Here is a 16,289-nt window from a genome sequence, read left to right on the forward strand (position 1 = left end):
GGTGGCCAACAGTGTAAGCCGTGTGTCCTGTGTGAGATGGGCTTTAGCTAGTCTATTATAAAACCTCGGGTCAAAAATGAGTCAAGGTTTGCAAGTTAAAAAAAAAACTTATAGATACAAATAATATATTCTTCTTAACTAAATACGCATTTAACTGTAAAAGCAAAATTTAGAGAAATAACTTTTATGCAAATACAAAACTTTCGGTTAGTCGAGAAATAACCGGAACCGGAAATACTTCATTTGATAATGTTCGGATAAAATTTGGCGCAAGTTCCAAAAAATGAAGTAAAAAATGCATTTATTTTCAAACGGTGTTATACTGGTATGTTAGAATCAATGGGTTGAAACTGAACAGGATTTGCTAATTTTAAATGTTGATTATCAAGTTTCTGCTACTAAATATATTTACTGATTGAAGCTTATGTTAAAAATAAATATAGCATCGTCCGAAAATTTATATAACCGAAAACGATGCCAATTAATGAATTATTGATGAAAGATGGGTTAAAGATTGCAAAATAAGAATCAGTAAAGACAGTTTGTAAAGTATTCAATGACAATTTGTTACTCAAACGGCTTCCCTTACATCTGTCAAAATCACGGACTCGCATTTTGTCTTGTTAACAGGTTACGTTTCGTTTCGTTCAAAGCCTTGATAATGGCCGTGTTGTCACTCTGTATTTATTTTATTTTTCCGGTTAATATATAAAGGCAAAGCCTCAAAGCGAGCTAGATTTACTTTTACTAAAACAATCTTTTATTTTTAATTTACATTTTCCGTTTTTAAAATGTCATTCGGTATTCTATACACTGCTTCTCTTTATTCTGGTTCCCTTCCTATTATGGTTCCTATATAAGTGTGCAGGACACCAGTCTACTCTTCCATTTCCAATCAGAATACCTCCGCTTTTATCATCATCTTGTAATTCGAAAACTTGCGATGTGTCAATTCTGTACTACTACTTCGGATGAAAGTTTTCAAAACCATCACTATCTAGCAGGTACTCTCATTACCGTAAAGCTCGTTTGCGAGCAGGCACTTCGGGCAAGCTCTTCAAGCTCGCTATTAATTAGAGGTGTCAAGGTTAGCAAAAATGCTTACCGTTAAACAGTGACATAAAAATTCAATCGCAACTTTTCGGCCCTTTCTGTCAGTCTTCAGATAAGGGCCACAAACACAATAGTAATTAGTATGAATACACAGAACAGAAAATGAGATATGGTATTTCGCTCTAACCTACCCCTAAGAAACTAGACATGTAAACATACAGTGATTTTTTCCCCTGTATTTTACAGCCGAATGAAGGCTGTTTCCCCTAGCCAAAAAAAGGTATAAAAAAAAGTACAGAATGCCAACCTGTTGACATTGAGTGGCATTTTGTTTAAAAATGTACATCAGTGGGCATATTTAAATTAAAAATGGTTGTCAGACATATTTTCATTCATAATTGTACCGAAACAGACTTAATTTGAATTGATTACTGTTAAAGGAAATAAAACTGTCACTATAAATTATTTTAGTATTATTTCAAGTAAAATTCAGGAGATATTTAATCTCGAAGTCACATCATCTGATCATGTGAGAAACAACAGAGATGTGACCTGTGGGTTTTTTTGTGAAAATTACCTGACTGAACAACAGTTTATTCAAAATGAATGATATTTTGTATTGGGCATTTAAATATGATAAAGCTAAATTATTATATGTAATAAAAAATTAGTAAAACACAAGTGCACAGTTTTTGTTTTTTTCTGTCAGTATATAAATTACAATATTTATATATATACAAGATATATCAGTAACTAATATTACTTGCCATATGATTATTTTTTTCAGTTTAAAATGAGTTCATGCAATGGCAGACAATGTGGACCTTTTTGAAGTTGTACCACCGTCCCCTGTTAACACATCCACACAGATCTCGCAGCGAACAAGTAGACTGCCATTATTTCCTAGACTACCATCTCTGGACCTAGAATGTAAGAAAAAATTTTTGTTTTTCCTAAACAGAAACTTTTTTTTGCTAATACATTGTAATATGTATTTTGATGAATATTGGGTCATGTTCCCAGTCTCAAAAAAAATAGAAAATTCCAATTTCAAAGGTAATACAACAAGTACAGAAGTGGAATTAAAGATATTGTTATTATGTGACACTATGCTATGTGTATACAAAAAAATGTTTTGTTTTTTTCGTTTTTTTTCATTCCGGATTTTTAAATGTACTTAACCCATTACTAATGAGCATTTTGTGAAAAATGGCTGTTTCATTGAAAAGTCTCCCCGTTACAAGTTTAAATTGCTATAATACTATAAAAACTGCTTCAACACTAATAAGACTTGGCACAAATGTTGACTGGACCATTGCCCTTGCAACAACATGCTCTGGCTTAAATTTTCTGTTACCATGCAGGGTTCTCGGGGACGCTTATTTCGGCGTCCCGGTACGCATGTTTATTACAGCTGGACGCAAATATTTCAGAGCAAGGATTCCACATACGCTTTATTTTGCCTGGGGACGCATAAACATTATCGATTGTTTACAAATGCGTCAGCGCGTGTCAGTCTATAGGTACATGTAGGCGGTCCTATGCACATCGACCCGTGAAGCGATTAGCCAATCAGCGATAACGCTTATGATCATTATCACGCAATAGTGATCAGACTAATGTATACACGCGCTGTACAGTACATGTAATTACCAGATATAAAACAAGGTGATAATTTTATATTTTTGATCAACAGTTGATTGGAAAATTAGCAAATTTTACCGACAAAAGGATAAAATTATCGACTATTTACGCCGCAAGTTTAAAGACTGTTTTCTCAAATTACAAATGAGTGTAATTTTGAATGATTGTCGAATATTTTCGGCATTTTCTATGCACAATTTTGCTTATGTTTCATTCTTGCAAAAACTTTCGATAAGACTATTAAGAATTTAAGATATTGTGCCGAAATGCCAGGACAACAAACCAAAATACACATACAGTACGCTTTTCTTTGATATCAGAATATTGATCCCGAACATCGGCGATTTCACGTTCGCCAGAAACCCTAAAATTTCGCAAAAATTCTCGGTTTTCAAGCCAAACATGTGAATGAATTGTTCCTTTATTATTTAATCTACATTAAATCTTTAAATATTGATCTTCAATTTGCCCCCTTTTGAAGATATTTGTTAAAATAATTGTAGATCGGATGAATCTCTTACACACTGTTTGAAGCTGTACACGATTTTCCTATTCATTCCGCTAAACGCTGCCTATATTACATTTACGTTTTTTTTTTACAAATATAAACTTTTTGTCTTTAGAGTGGACTTATTTAACCAGAATAAAATTTGATTTGGAATAAAAGTGAAAAAAAAACAACGATTTCCATGTGTTGATGCATTATAAGGCCATCCTTAAAAAAATGTTTGTTTGCAGTAACCCGACCCAGAATTTTCAAGGTGGGTAGGTAGGTCGATTTTTTTTTTTTTTTTTTTTTTACTCCCAAATAAACATGGAATTTCAAAATGCTGGACAATATATTCTTTAATAATCTGGTAACAATTGATAAATTGATAACAGAATTCTAATTTAATAAGAACTACATTTTATTTCTTCTATTAACCTTTAAAAGAACGAAAACAAAGCACAGGGCATAATTTTCTGATTAAAAAAAAAAAATTTTTTATCCAGACCATGAAAAAACATTTGAGTAGGGGCAAATTTTGTGAGTCGGTCGCGTTACTGCAAACAAACATTTTTTTAAGGATGGCCTAATGAAATAATTTCATAATAAATATCAACAACAAAACAATAATTATACTATGTAGTTTAGAGTTTCTTTTGAATAACTATAAACTTTGGAAGTCTCTTGAAGATTCAAAATATCAGCAATGCTATTGTGAGCATTGAATAACTAATCTGTAAACATATTAATTACGACGCGCTTTTGGACTCCAACTTTTTCAGGGTTGGGAGTCCATGGACTCCATGTTTTAAAGTCCTAGTGAGAACCCTGCCTTTATTATTTAATCAGCATTTAATCTTTAAATAGGGATCTTCAATTTGCCCCCTTTTGAAGATATTTGCTAAAACAATTGTCGATCGGATGAATCTCTTACACACTTGGTGAAGCTGTACACGATTTTCCTATTCATTCCGCTAAACGCTGCCTATATACATTTACGTTTTTTTTTAAAAATACAAACTTTTTGTCTTTAGAGTGGAATTTTTTAACCAGAATAAAATTTGATTTGGTATAAAAGTGAAAAAAACCAAACGATTTCCATGTGTTGATGCATTATAATGAAATAATTTCATAATAAATATTAACAACAAAACAATAATTATACTATGTAGTTCAGAGTTTCTTTTGAATAACTATAAACTTTGGAAGTCTCTTGAAGATTCAAAATATCAGCAATGCTATTGTGAGCATTGAATGACTGATCTGTAAACATATTAATTGCGACGCGCTTTTGGACTCCAACTTTTTCAGGGTTGGGAGTCCATGGACTCCATGTTTTAAAGTCCTAGTGAGAACCCTGACCATGGCAACGAGGGGACATCTCAAAATTGCCAAAAATCACTATTTTGCGTTGATTTTTTCGATCAAAATTGATTTCAAAGTGTTGCAACTTCTCAATGGATTGAGATAGAGTGAAATGCTTTTCAGCGTTGGTTACACGTTACCTTATGCTCAATCTGGGGTCATTTATAGCCTCTCACAAGTCCAAAATGTTCTTTAAAAGGGGGGGGGGGGGGAAAAAGGGGTTAAAAGGCGTGTATATCGCGTAATGGGTTAAAACATAAAATTTTCTGTTATAATTGATCTCTGACATTTAGTAACAGTCTACTCTAGCAGTCTTTTTTCTCTCACTGTAGATTTAGATTATTAGTAGTCGATAACTTGCAGAGAAATTGGTAATTACTGGCTAGTTGTCTAGGAAAGCCTGCTAGGTGGATCAACTGCTGAAATATGCCAAAAAATGTATTGTGCCTAAAATGGGCGAAAAGAATTGAAAAACAAACAAACCAGAGAAGTTGATTTAAAAGTTATATGTTTTGGTAAATTTTGCATGTTGTATCATTTCCAATACTTGTGTTTGCACAATTATTATGTATGAATAAAATTTCATAGTCATATGTACAACTTTTTTTGAATTTTAGTGGATATTAGTGAAGTAGATGTAGAGCCATTATCGCCCATAGCAACTGTGTATGCAGGTCAAAGAAATCAAAATAATAGCGGCAACAGAACTCACAGGTAATTATTATTAAATTGTATCAAATTTAGCTACAGTAAGTGTTGGAAAAACTACTGAGATTTGTATCTTAGCCATACATGTACATTTAGTTTATTCAAATTTTTGATTTCAAATTTTGAATTTTCCCATTGAGAGCTATTTATTTAGTAATTTAACATTTTTTTTACTGCAGTTACAAAACCTTTTTACTGTTCAAGGGGAAAACATGACTTAATTTTAGGGGAAAATACAGTACTTTTGGCTAGGGGAAAACAGCCTGAATAAGGCTGTGCAAAAAAGAAAATCACTGAAATAGATCAAATGGCCATGCTCCCAGAATACAACAGTATAAGATAAAAAAAGCGGACTGGCCTTTCACCAAATTTTGTCCGCACATTCGTCTGGCTTTCTTACAGATACATTAGTTTCTTTAAAATTATACCTGCATGTGTATAAGAATAGGTTCTGATATATTGACATTGCAACTATGTTAATGAGATTAATTTTCATTGCATTTTTTGCAGTACAAGTGGATCGGATCTCAGTGATTGGTTGATTAGAGAGAGACGAGAACCTAACAGTAGAGAAGTGCAACCCGGACAGGTAACCTGTTATATATCAAACTGGAAAATTTTTAATAATAGGGTATTGTAGGAGTCTGCGTGTTCATGATATATTTTGATTAGGATAAATTTTAAAGAGCTTTAAAAAAAAAAGCGTTTATATTTGAAAAATTTCATAGTATACTGTATATTGAAAAGTAAAGTTTTCTTTACATAAATCTGTTGAAGTATATCGAGATACATGGTTATTTTGTTGTTACTTTCATTAGAAAACTGTTCTTTTTGTTTGTAATAAAAAAACTATTTAGATTATCTATTTATAAAGCTTGCATTAATTAGTTAATATTATCATTTTCAAGATATTGTTTGTAGTTTTAAGACCTCTATACAATAATCTAGAGCTGTCATCGATAGAAGCGATATCGATGTATCATTGATATTTTTTTGTCGATCGATTATCGATTCAAATTTTAAAAAATCGATACTTTCACTAATTACTAAAAGCCTAGAAAATACTAAAATATATAGCCCATACAGTACATTAAAATAGTTTGTTTAAAGTTCCTGTGGAAAAGACGAAAATTAACTCAAAACATAAACGGAAACAGGTGCCCTGTCAAAAGGACATGTCTAAAACTTTACCGTGACTACTAAATGGACAGCTACTGTATGGTAGCTGTATTTTCACCTCAGAAAAAACATATTTCTCTGTGTTGAAAATTATATATACAAAACAATCCAATTTTAAAAAAATAATTTGAAAAAAAAAATCCAATATATCTTAATCAATTATCATTATACTTAAACTGTCATCATTCACAATTGTCTATATTTTAGACTATGCCCATATCTTAGCAACACTTTAAAATGGCTGAAACATTAAAATAGTTTGGACAAAAAGAAGGCTAAAATTTCAAAGCCAATTCCAATTTGGGAACATTTTGGGTTTGTTGATGAAAAGGGGGTTGTTAACTCAAAATTAATCCCAAGTTAGATTCAATGTATGACTGCCATTTAGCGGCAATACATTTAACTTGAGATAACATCTTGATCGTAAACAATGATTGGGGCAAGGTTAAACACTAGTCAAGTGCCAGCACCGATTGTAAAAACAATATAATCAGTAGGCTATTACTTAACAATAAAATAATTTGTAAAATTCCTAACATTTACAAAATAAATAAATAAATATGTATATAAATAAAATAAGCATAACAATAATTTGACAAATCCTTATTCTGTATGAACAGTAAAATTACAAAAATGTCATAATAAGTCAATAAAATTGTATTTCAATATGATAAATTCCTAATAAATTATAGTTATTTCCAGAAATGTATATTTTCAAAATCAAATTCCTTTGCATCCTTATTATCAACTGTGTTTTTGTATCCGCTGTGTTCAAGTGTCAATACTTTATGACTACAGTCACTATTATTTAACACCTACATACAAAACTCATGCACAAATTTGAATTTTTTTATGTAACATTTATGTTTTTCTACTCTAGTCATGTTAACTAGTCATTCTAGTTAATATACATTTAAGTTTGTATTCTGTATATATATATATATATATATATATATAAAATATATATATATATATATATATATATATATATATATAGTCAAGTGAGATAGTGATTCCATATTGTAACTTTAGTCATTGAAGTGTTCTGCTTAGTGTGATGGTGTATAGATATGGATAGAGGCCAGTAAATGAATAACCACAGTTTATACACAGTTTTATATTTATTTGATAATTTACATATTTCATAGCACAGCCACTAGAAATATATGCAAAATATGATCAGAGGACATTTATGAACAAAACACATCATAAGTTCATGTAAAGAAGGTGGTTTTTTTTACTAAAATAATTCATACAAATATGAATGTGAAATACAGGTAAATATATCGATATATCGGTGTATCGTGATGTTTGCAATCCGATATCGATATATCGACGATATGCCTTTGACTGAATCAATGACAGCTCTACAATAATCAATGTTTATATTACAGGCTGGTGACCATGTTATTGAGTTACTAATAGATGATGACAATTCCAGACCATCTTCAGTCAACAGTGAGGTTATATCTATTGCTGATGGATCGTCAGATATAGAACATATTGTAAGTGTAAGGTTGTTGACTACAAACAAACTTGCCCAACATCGCTGTGGGTTCAAATACCAACGGGGACTTGGTTTCTTTCATGTGAGGAAGCTATCCAGCTACCAAGTGGAATAATGGTGGTTCTACTTGGGTGCCCAATTGTGCCAGACGTGTGAGTGCCTGAAATAATGCAAGAAAGGGCACCTGAGGTCTTCCTCCACCAGTATAGTTGGATTGTCGCCAAATGACCTATAATGTGTCAGTTAGACGTTAAACCCAACCCCCGTAAAAAATTTGCCATGTAGTTTGCAGATCTAAATAGCATGAAACAATATAAATGATTTTACAAACTTGTAACCATTCATATGGAAAAATCTGTCTTGAGAGTAACTGTTTAGGGGAGAAATGAGGCTCTGTTTAGTTTTTCACATCCGTGTTGGCAGCCAGTGTCTGATTACTCTTCATGCATATTACATACTTACTTCGTACTAAATTTTCATATAGTAGCATATGAGGTTACAACTTCATTTATAAAGATGGGAGCATGGTGTCATTCAAAATATGTGTATAGTGGGGATGGCGGTGCAGTTAGGCATGAGAAGTTACTGTTGCTGATATTAAATGACTTGCCAAGTTTTTAGAACATTTTATTTCAAAATATTGAATTTATTTTGTTGATATGTCGTACTTCCGTTTTTGGATCTGATCATCATCAATTTCAGGGGATATCAGAATAAAAAAACTGAGTTAAATCAAACACTTTCTCCCGTGGCCCCGTGTTCACAAAGAAAAGATCTTTATTGTTTTGTAAAACTAAAACTGATCGTATTATGCTAGAATTAAATGGTCATACTCGAAATGTAAATAATTGCTTATTTGCAAAGAAACCAACCTATTTCCGGATAAAATCAACGAATAAAGAAACAAATACAAAAATAATCAGATCAAAATGAGGATCAATTTCAGGATCAAGATCAAAATTTGGATCAACTGTAAAATGCCCATATCTTGTAAAAATAACAATTAATTTATTCTAAAATTTCATAAACATGCTATTTCAAGTCCAGTTTTATCAAGTTAATAATGAATATTTAATCTATGAGGATAAATAATGGAGAATGTTGTAAGTTTTTTAATTTGATCCTGATCTTGATCCTGATCCTTAAATCTTTGTGAACAAGGGGCCTTGAGATGTACCTGTAACATCTTACAGGAGGCAGTGTATATAGAGGCTGTTTGTTTAGTTCAGTGTAAGATCGGAATATAATTCAACAAGTGAGCATCAAAAGTTAAAGGTATATTTCATTTGTGGCGCAACACTGATATATTTCTATAAACCACTGAAAAGCATGTAATAAATTATCTGATATGTAGTTAACATTCTTTTTGCTCAGAGTGATTCTGGTGATGATGTAGCAGATGGTGATAGAAATGATGACACAGTTGTAAACAGGCCAGCTAACCCTGAACCACCTGAAGAGCTAGGAGACCAAGGTATACACTTTATACTGAGATGGTACTGATATATTATTTAGGGGTGTCTGTGGCCGAGTGGTTAAGGTCGTTGACTTCAAACCACTTGCCCCTCACCGCTGTGGGTTCGAATCCCCGACAGGGACTTTGGATTCTTTCATGTGAGGAAGCTATCAAGCTAGCTTATGGAACTTCGGTGGTTCTACTCAGGTGCCCGTTCATGCCTGAAATAATGGAAGGAAGGGCACCTGAGGTCTTCCTCCATCAGTAAAGCTGGAACGTCGCCAAATGACCTTTACTGTGTCGGTGTGACATAAAGCTTATCAAACAAACAAGCAAAGGATATATTAGCCTTTACCACTAGTATAAATAAAGGCCAGTCTACACATTCATATAGTATGACCAGGCTCTATTCTGTTGGTAGCTCAGATTTTATATTTTGGTAATGAATTCAATGATTTAACTTTGAATGGACTATTCCTAATGCAAAACACGGCAAATTTCATTACACATATTAAGAGTTAAGGTTAAAATTATAAAGCTATGTTTTAACTACTCTTCCAGGAAAACATATGGTGAATTTTCGTATTGTCCAGGAAACATTCTGTATATAATTTCACTCAGTTATGTTTGAAAGGTTGATAAATTTAATACAGAAAACTCCACTTATAATAATACTTGTTATAACCATAATTATACCACTTACAACATTGCTGTTGCTACAGTTCTGACTCGTTTCTGAGATATTTCTATGGTTTATAATTTGTGATTAATAAATAATTCATATGCAGTGCATAGGTACTTGCACACGTAAAGATATCACTAAATATTTTATTCGAACAAGATTTGTATAATTACGCTTAGAAAAACAATGACTTATCCATTAAGTGGCTTAATGCACATATTTGTATATTTACATGGCATTGAAATTGAGAAGTTGATGTGTCAGGTTGAAGATTATTTCATATTCCCATATTCCATGGAATATTGATTTTTGTACAATATGAGATTATAATGAAAATCCATTGTTTGTGTATGGAACAGAATTAGTGCATTTATTCCATCTTGCTTTTTGTTATCGGGACTTACATTATGCTTGCTTCTATTCTTCTTTATGACAATGAAAACCTGCGTTTTACTGAATTCAATCATGCCTTGAGATTACTGAATGCACTTTCATGTAATTGCAACCTTATGTGTTCCCTACTAAACCATCAAACTCACATATTTTAATATGCTATATGTTTAATTGCATCCTTTATTAAGGACAACGTATTATGTTTGGTGTTTAAGATAACATTCTTTGCTTATTCTTGATATAACTATATGTAACATGGTAAGTTTCTGTCAGTACCTTTAATTTGCTATAAATCTGCCACTTATATTGTCGACATTATGTCACAATAAATTATTAATTTTGATCACTAATTGGCGAATTTGATGTGTCTTAGCATTCATATGCTTCAATATATTCACTGATTACAAATATAATGCAATACATGATCACTGCGCATCAACAACGAGGATGACAACGATAGCTCTATTATAGTCGCATGTGACAGTACGCACTAAGCAGTTGGCAGTAAGCATAATGCGAGTTGCAATAATTTGTGTTCATATTATGACAGCAGGTGTCGCTTTGTCGGTACATCCCGTTATTTTCCGGATGATCCCGTCTTTTGGCACGTGGAGTAAACAAAGTTACGTCCCCTTTATACAGGGGCGTATACAGAACAGTGTTATTTGGGGACTGACATGTAAAGGGAAAATTTACTGAAAAACAAGAGAACACGATGCGACAGACGAAAAGTGCGTGTTTTTGAAGATTCCGCCAGCTTGTGGAAAAAAAATGTTATAGATCGTCTCTAATAACTCATCCTACAAGTGGCAACTCACATCTTATACAATTGTTTACACTTCTTTTTGAGTGTGTGCGATAGTCATATGAGCAATAGTGAAATTGAATTTTAAGATATACTATGCTCAAACTTGCGGTGATATGTGTGTGTTTTTATTTATCTCGTGTGCACGAGATACTGTGTCGTGGCCACGGGTTACTAAGTCGTGGCCACGAGATAGTTAAGTCATGGGAACGAGATACTATGTTGTGGCCACGAGTTACTATGTTGTGGTCACGAGAAAGTTTAGTCGTGGCCACGAGAAAGTTAAGTCGTGCGAACGAGATAAATAACCAATCAAATTACACTATTTATATGAATTTTCCTAACAAGGATGCCCCTACTTCTCCTGTCCGTAAAAGTGCCATTTATAAAAGTTATTGATTGGTCAAAGATTTAGCATCATTGTGACCCTGATTTCTGACCAAATTGCCTAAAAATTATTAGGTGCCATCGACTGATCTTTTTGAGGTTATATAAACTACGGCTTATTCTTTCTGAATCATTCATCAGACATGGAATTTACATGAAGTGTCATGTTTATCTGACCCGTGACCTCAAACATCGTTATAGGATATATACTGTCCGTGGGCAATGTCCCTACCCAATAAAATAAACCAGGACTAAGTCCTTCTCAAGTTATGGTATAAATGACCAATTTTATCATAGAATTGTCCCAACAAAGGGCTATAACTTAGTCAAAATTAATGTCTGATTTATGGGCCTTATGATCCTAAAGACATGTATCAAGTTCAAAGTGAACACTTTAGTATTTTCAAAGATTAATGTTGCACGTAAATCTTTAAACAGTAATTTTCTAAGTTTAAAAAATCATGGTGTAATCTGATTTAATTATCTAGTTTGCACGACGGCTTAGTAGCTTGTGGCCGTGACATAGTATCTCGTGGCTACGATATAGTATCTCGTTCCCACGACTTAACTATCTCGTGGCCACGAATAAGTAACTCGTGGCCACGACTTAGTACAGTACAAACTTGATTTTTTTTTTCTGTAAAATAAAATAAATATAATTTGGCTTCACACAAATATGTGTGCTTTAAATCCTTTACACTGTAAGTGGGCAGTATGAATATACATGTATAGTGTTATTACAAAAAAAAAAAATATGGAAGTTTCTTTTAAAGACAGGCACAACTTTACTTGACCCGCAATAAAAAAGCAGATTCCTATACATTATGTGTATGTGTTTTTATTTAAATAAAACATATATAGTAAGAATTTTATAGATTTCAATAAATTTCTGTGATAAAAATATCTTACTGAAAGATGTGCATAGTATATCATTAAGCACAAATGTATGTGAATGTGGTGGTGTATGCGAGATGTCTGATCTATAATCAGACACACATATGCCCAACATTTGAGCTGCGTCACGACAAAACCAACATAATGGGTTTGCGACCAGCATGGATCCCGACCAGCCTGCGCGTCCGCGCAGTCTGATCAAGATCCATGCTGTTCGCTTTCCAACTCTTTTACAAGTAGAGAAACTGATAGCGAACAGCATGGATCCTGATCAGACCGGGCGGACGCGCAGGTTGGTCTGGATCCATGCTGGTCGCAAACCCATTATGTTGGTTTTGTCGTGACGCGGCTCATTTGTAATTGACTATGCACATGTTACAAAAATAAACAACTTCCTTCTTTCTTTATTATACATGTATATTTTAATGTGTTACATACCTATTCACCACTATTAGTGACTCTGAGACATTTATTAAGTTAAAAGGCCAATAATTTTTGCTGTTGAATGTCCAAGTCATTAGATAAAGACCTTCGCAGTACCTAGGCCGGTGCTTAACAACTGGATGACAGCATGATATGTTTTGGTAAGGGAGTACACTAAGAAGACTATTGCATGAAACGGACACGTATATATCCCATCCCACCTCATGAACGTACATTTGGGGGTAGGTGCAGCCCTTAAGCCAGGGCCTGAATCCGCCACTGTATGTATAACTGCCCCATTGAATAACTGTTTACGAGCATATTTTTTCTATTAGACTGTATACATATATAAAATTATATTGCATAATCCTTTACTACTTGTATTTATATTCTTTCAACTGCAATTTATGTATTAAGCGCTTACTACTTATTTTATTTATATATACATGTACGCAGTATCTATACGGAAAATTCCGATGAAAGGCGAATCGTGGAAAAATTCCGTTGATATCGATAACAGAGTTCTCGCCCCTTAACAGTTCACAAATCGCGACATAAATTAAATTGTTTATCATAATGTAAGATGATCAAACATAATCCACAAAGCCTCGGACACCGAGCTTTTTTAAGCATAAACACTGAATAATGGATGTAAGCGAATCAATCAGGGAACAAAAAATAGTCAATTTTAAATGACTTCTATACATAAAAGTAATACAAAAAAAAACTAAACCGTAAATGGTTTGTATAGAGAATGAAGCTTATACATAAAGGCATATGACGTTAACATTTTAGTATTCCAAATGGCTTGTTCCAGTTTCATAGTTATCACTCAATGAAAGAATTGGTCACTACGAAATGTTTGAATGAAATAATGAAAAATGGAATCCAGCATAATGCAAAGTTTAAATATCATAAAGCAAGATGGAATTAAGCATAATGCAAGTTCTAATGTCATGTAGCAAGATGGAATTAAGCATAATGCAAGTTCCAATGTCATCAAGCAAGATGGAATCAAGCATAATGCAAGTTCCAATGTCATCAAGCAAGATGGAATCAAGCATAATGCAAGTTCCAATGTCATCAAGCAAGATGGAATTTAGCATAATGCAAGTTCCAATGTCATCAAGCAAGATAGAATAAATGCATTAATTCTGTTCCATATTTGTGTGTTATTAAATTCATATTGCACAAGGCTTTTCAGTCATTCATGCCTGCAATTTTTGTATTTTAGTGATTTGCACATGAGCTGGAATTATGCAATATCTTAACAAGTACAATGTATACAATCAAAGTTTATAAGCAGATCAAATATATTAATTATTTACATTACAGCTGGTCAAATAAGCCTTGAAGATCACGCCTATCCCTCAAACCCATCAGTCCAGACACCAGATGTTGCCCAAGCTCTTGCACAGGTGCCAGAACCACCAACTGTCACCCCAGTTACACCTAGGCCTAGTATTGTTGCTCCTCCACCTATTGTACAAGTTCTCGGTGGTCAAGGGCAGTCACCTGCTGATTTTAGAAGTCCTAAGAGGAAGAGAGTTCACTCCCCTGAAAAATCTTCAGTAAGTGGAGATAAGAAAGTAGAAGAGGATGAAGATGAAGGAGAAGTAAGTTTGAATGAAGAATTTTTTTTTGCCAAATTGCCAAAACATTACTTTGTTTTACTTGACAACATTGGCAAATTTTGATTTTAGGGCTAATTTAACAGGCTGATGCATTCAGTGTATAAAGTTACTAAGTGAGTTTTTGTGATGGTGTCTTGCCTGCCTGCTTAGCTCAATTGATCCCTACTCTAACCTTTAATTTGAATAACATTAGATTTAACCACAAACATTGACATGTGATCTTTTGTTAACAAATATGTGGTGACATTTTTTTTGTATTCACTTATCTGATAATTACAATTATACAGGTCAGGGATCTACCTGGTATGCAAAGAGAAAGCATTGGATTTGTAATCCATTGGATATGTTATTTTAAAAAATTATCTTGAGACCAAAGGATATACAATGTATGCTTGTTGTTATATGTGCACTTATGCCTGAGTTTCTATAAATAAAATGTTTTATAACTTCATTTTTTTGTCCCAGTGGTATAGAGTATTTGTAGACTGGAAATTTCTAGTTTGAATCCCACATGGGCCAGGATGTTGGCGTATTGTTTTTTCCAGAGATATAAACATTTCCTTAGGAATTCAATGGTTTAAAGAGTAAAATGTAACTTTAATATTTCAGACATGCCCTATTTGTTTCGATACATGGACAACATCTGGTCTTCACAGGTTATGCTCATTAAGATGTGGTCATCTGTTCGGACAAAGGTAAGAAATGATGGTTCTCATACAGTTATACATGATTCCAAGTTTGTTACTGTTCCTATGAGATAATTAGGGCTTACAAAAAGAATTACAACAAGTTGCTAGGCAGCATACAATATTGAATTGATATTAAAATCTAATAAGACAATAGCAGACACTTGAAATGCAAAGCAAAGGGACGTCCATGGCCGAGTGGGTAAGATTGTGACTACATATCATTTGCCTCTTACTATCCAGCTAGCATACAAAATGTTCGTTGTTCTACCAAAGTAGCCGTTTGTGCCTGAAACAATGTACATACGGAACCTGAGATCAAAGCAACAACATTTCTAAAATTCAGCAGAATGAAAAATTTTGATAATTGTACAAACTTTAAAGGACTTTCAAAGTGTTTTGAAATGTTGATGCTTCATTTTTGCCCATTTGAAGATTTTACATACGATTTACGATGTAAGTGAAAATAATGCAAGAATATTGCAGGATCAAAGGCCAATATTTTTGCTGTACATTTGACCATTGGTATATTGTTGAATGTTTTACACATATCTTACAGTTGTATAGAGAAATGGTTAAAAGGTCAAGGTGGAAAATGTCCGCAATGTAATGCCAAAGCAAAACGACAAGATATCCGAGTGTTGTATGCGAAATCTATAAAGGTAATTTAAATGTCTCAATATTAAAAATCACATTATTTTCACATAAAAAAATATCAAGATCAGTATTAAATGATGTTTTTTTTCTTTTTATTACTGTATAAACTATTTTAAAGAATCATACTGAAAATTACATTGACAATTGATGCCTTGAACAATTCTTAGTCGGCTTTGACATAGAAGAATTTAAATGGTAGGTCATTTAGCACAATAAATATGATTATTCTGGAAAGTCATAGTCTATGAATGCTCTGAAATTTCACACACAAGTGACTGGTGCAGAATATACAAACCTTGTGAAAATATTCAAAAAAAAATCTCATTGGG

The 16,289-nt window shown here is 33.0% G+C and overlaps 1 protein-coding gene across 1 annotated transcript in view; it reads left to right on the top strand.

Annotated features, from left to right (window-relative positions):
- Positions 1 to 222: 222 nt before the first annotated feature.
- The window catches only part of LOC132719759 (E3 ubiquitin-protein ligase RFWD3-like), a 29,101-nt gene continuing 13,034 nt past the window's right edge, over positions 223 to 16,289 (top strand). The window contains exons 1-9 of the mRNA XM_060703608.1: positions 223 to 325; positions 1,841 to 1,983; positions 5,167 to 5,263; positions 5,768 to 5,846; positions 7,831 to 7,941; positions 9,318 to 9,417; positions 14,319 to 14,599; positions 15,227 to 15,312; positions 15,863 to 15,965. Coding sequence (XP_060559591.1) covers positions 1,860 to 1,983; positions 5,167 to 5,263; positions 5,768 to 5,846; positions 7,831 to 7,941; positions 9,318 to 9,417; positions 14,319 to 14,599; positions 15,227 to 15,312; positions 15,863 to 15,965 — 981 coding nt within the window. The 5' untranslated portion in view covers positions 223 to 325; positions 1,841 to 1,859. The remainder of the gene's footprint in view (positions 326 to 1,840; positions 1,984 to 5,166; positions 5,264 to 5,767; positions 5,847 to 7,830; positions 7,942 to 9,317; positions 9,418 to 14,318; positions 14,600 to 15,226; positions 15,313 to 15,862; positions 15,966 to 16,289) is intronic.

Source organism: Ruditapes philippinarum, unplaced genomic scaffold, assembly GCF_026571515.1.
Source record: "Ruditapes philippinarum isolate M1 unplaced genomic scaffold, ASM2657151v2 ctg221_1_1_1_1, whole genome shotgun sequence".
NCBI classification, from domain to species: Eukaryota; Metazoa; Mollusca; class Bivalvia; order Venerida; family Veneridae; genus Ruditapes; species Ruditapes philippinarum.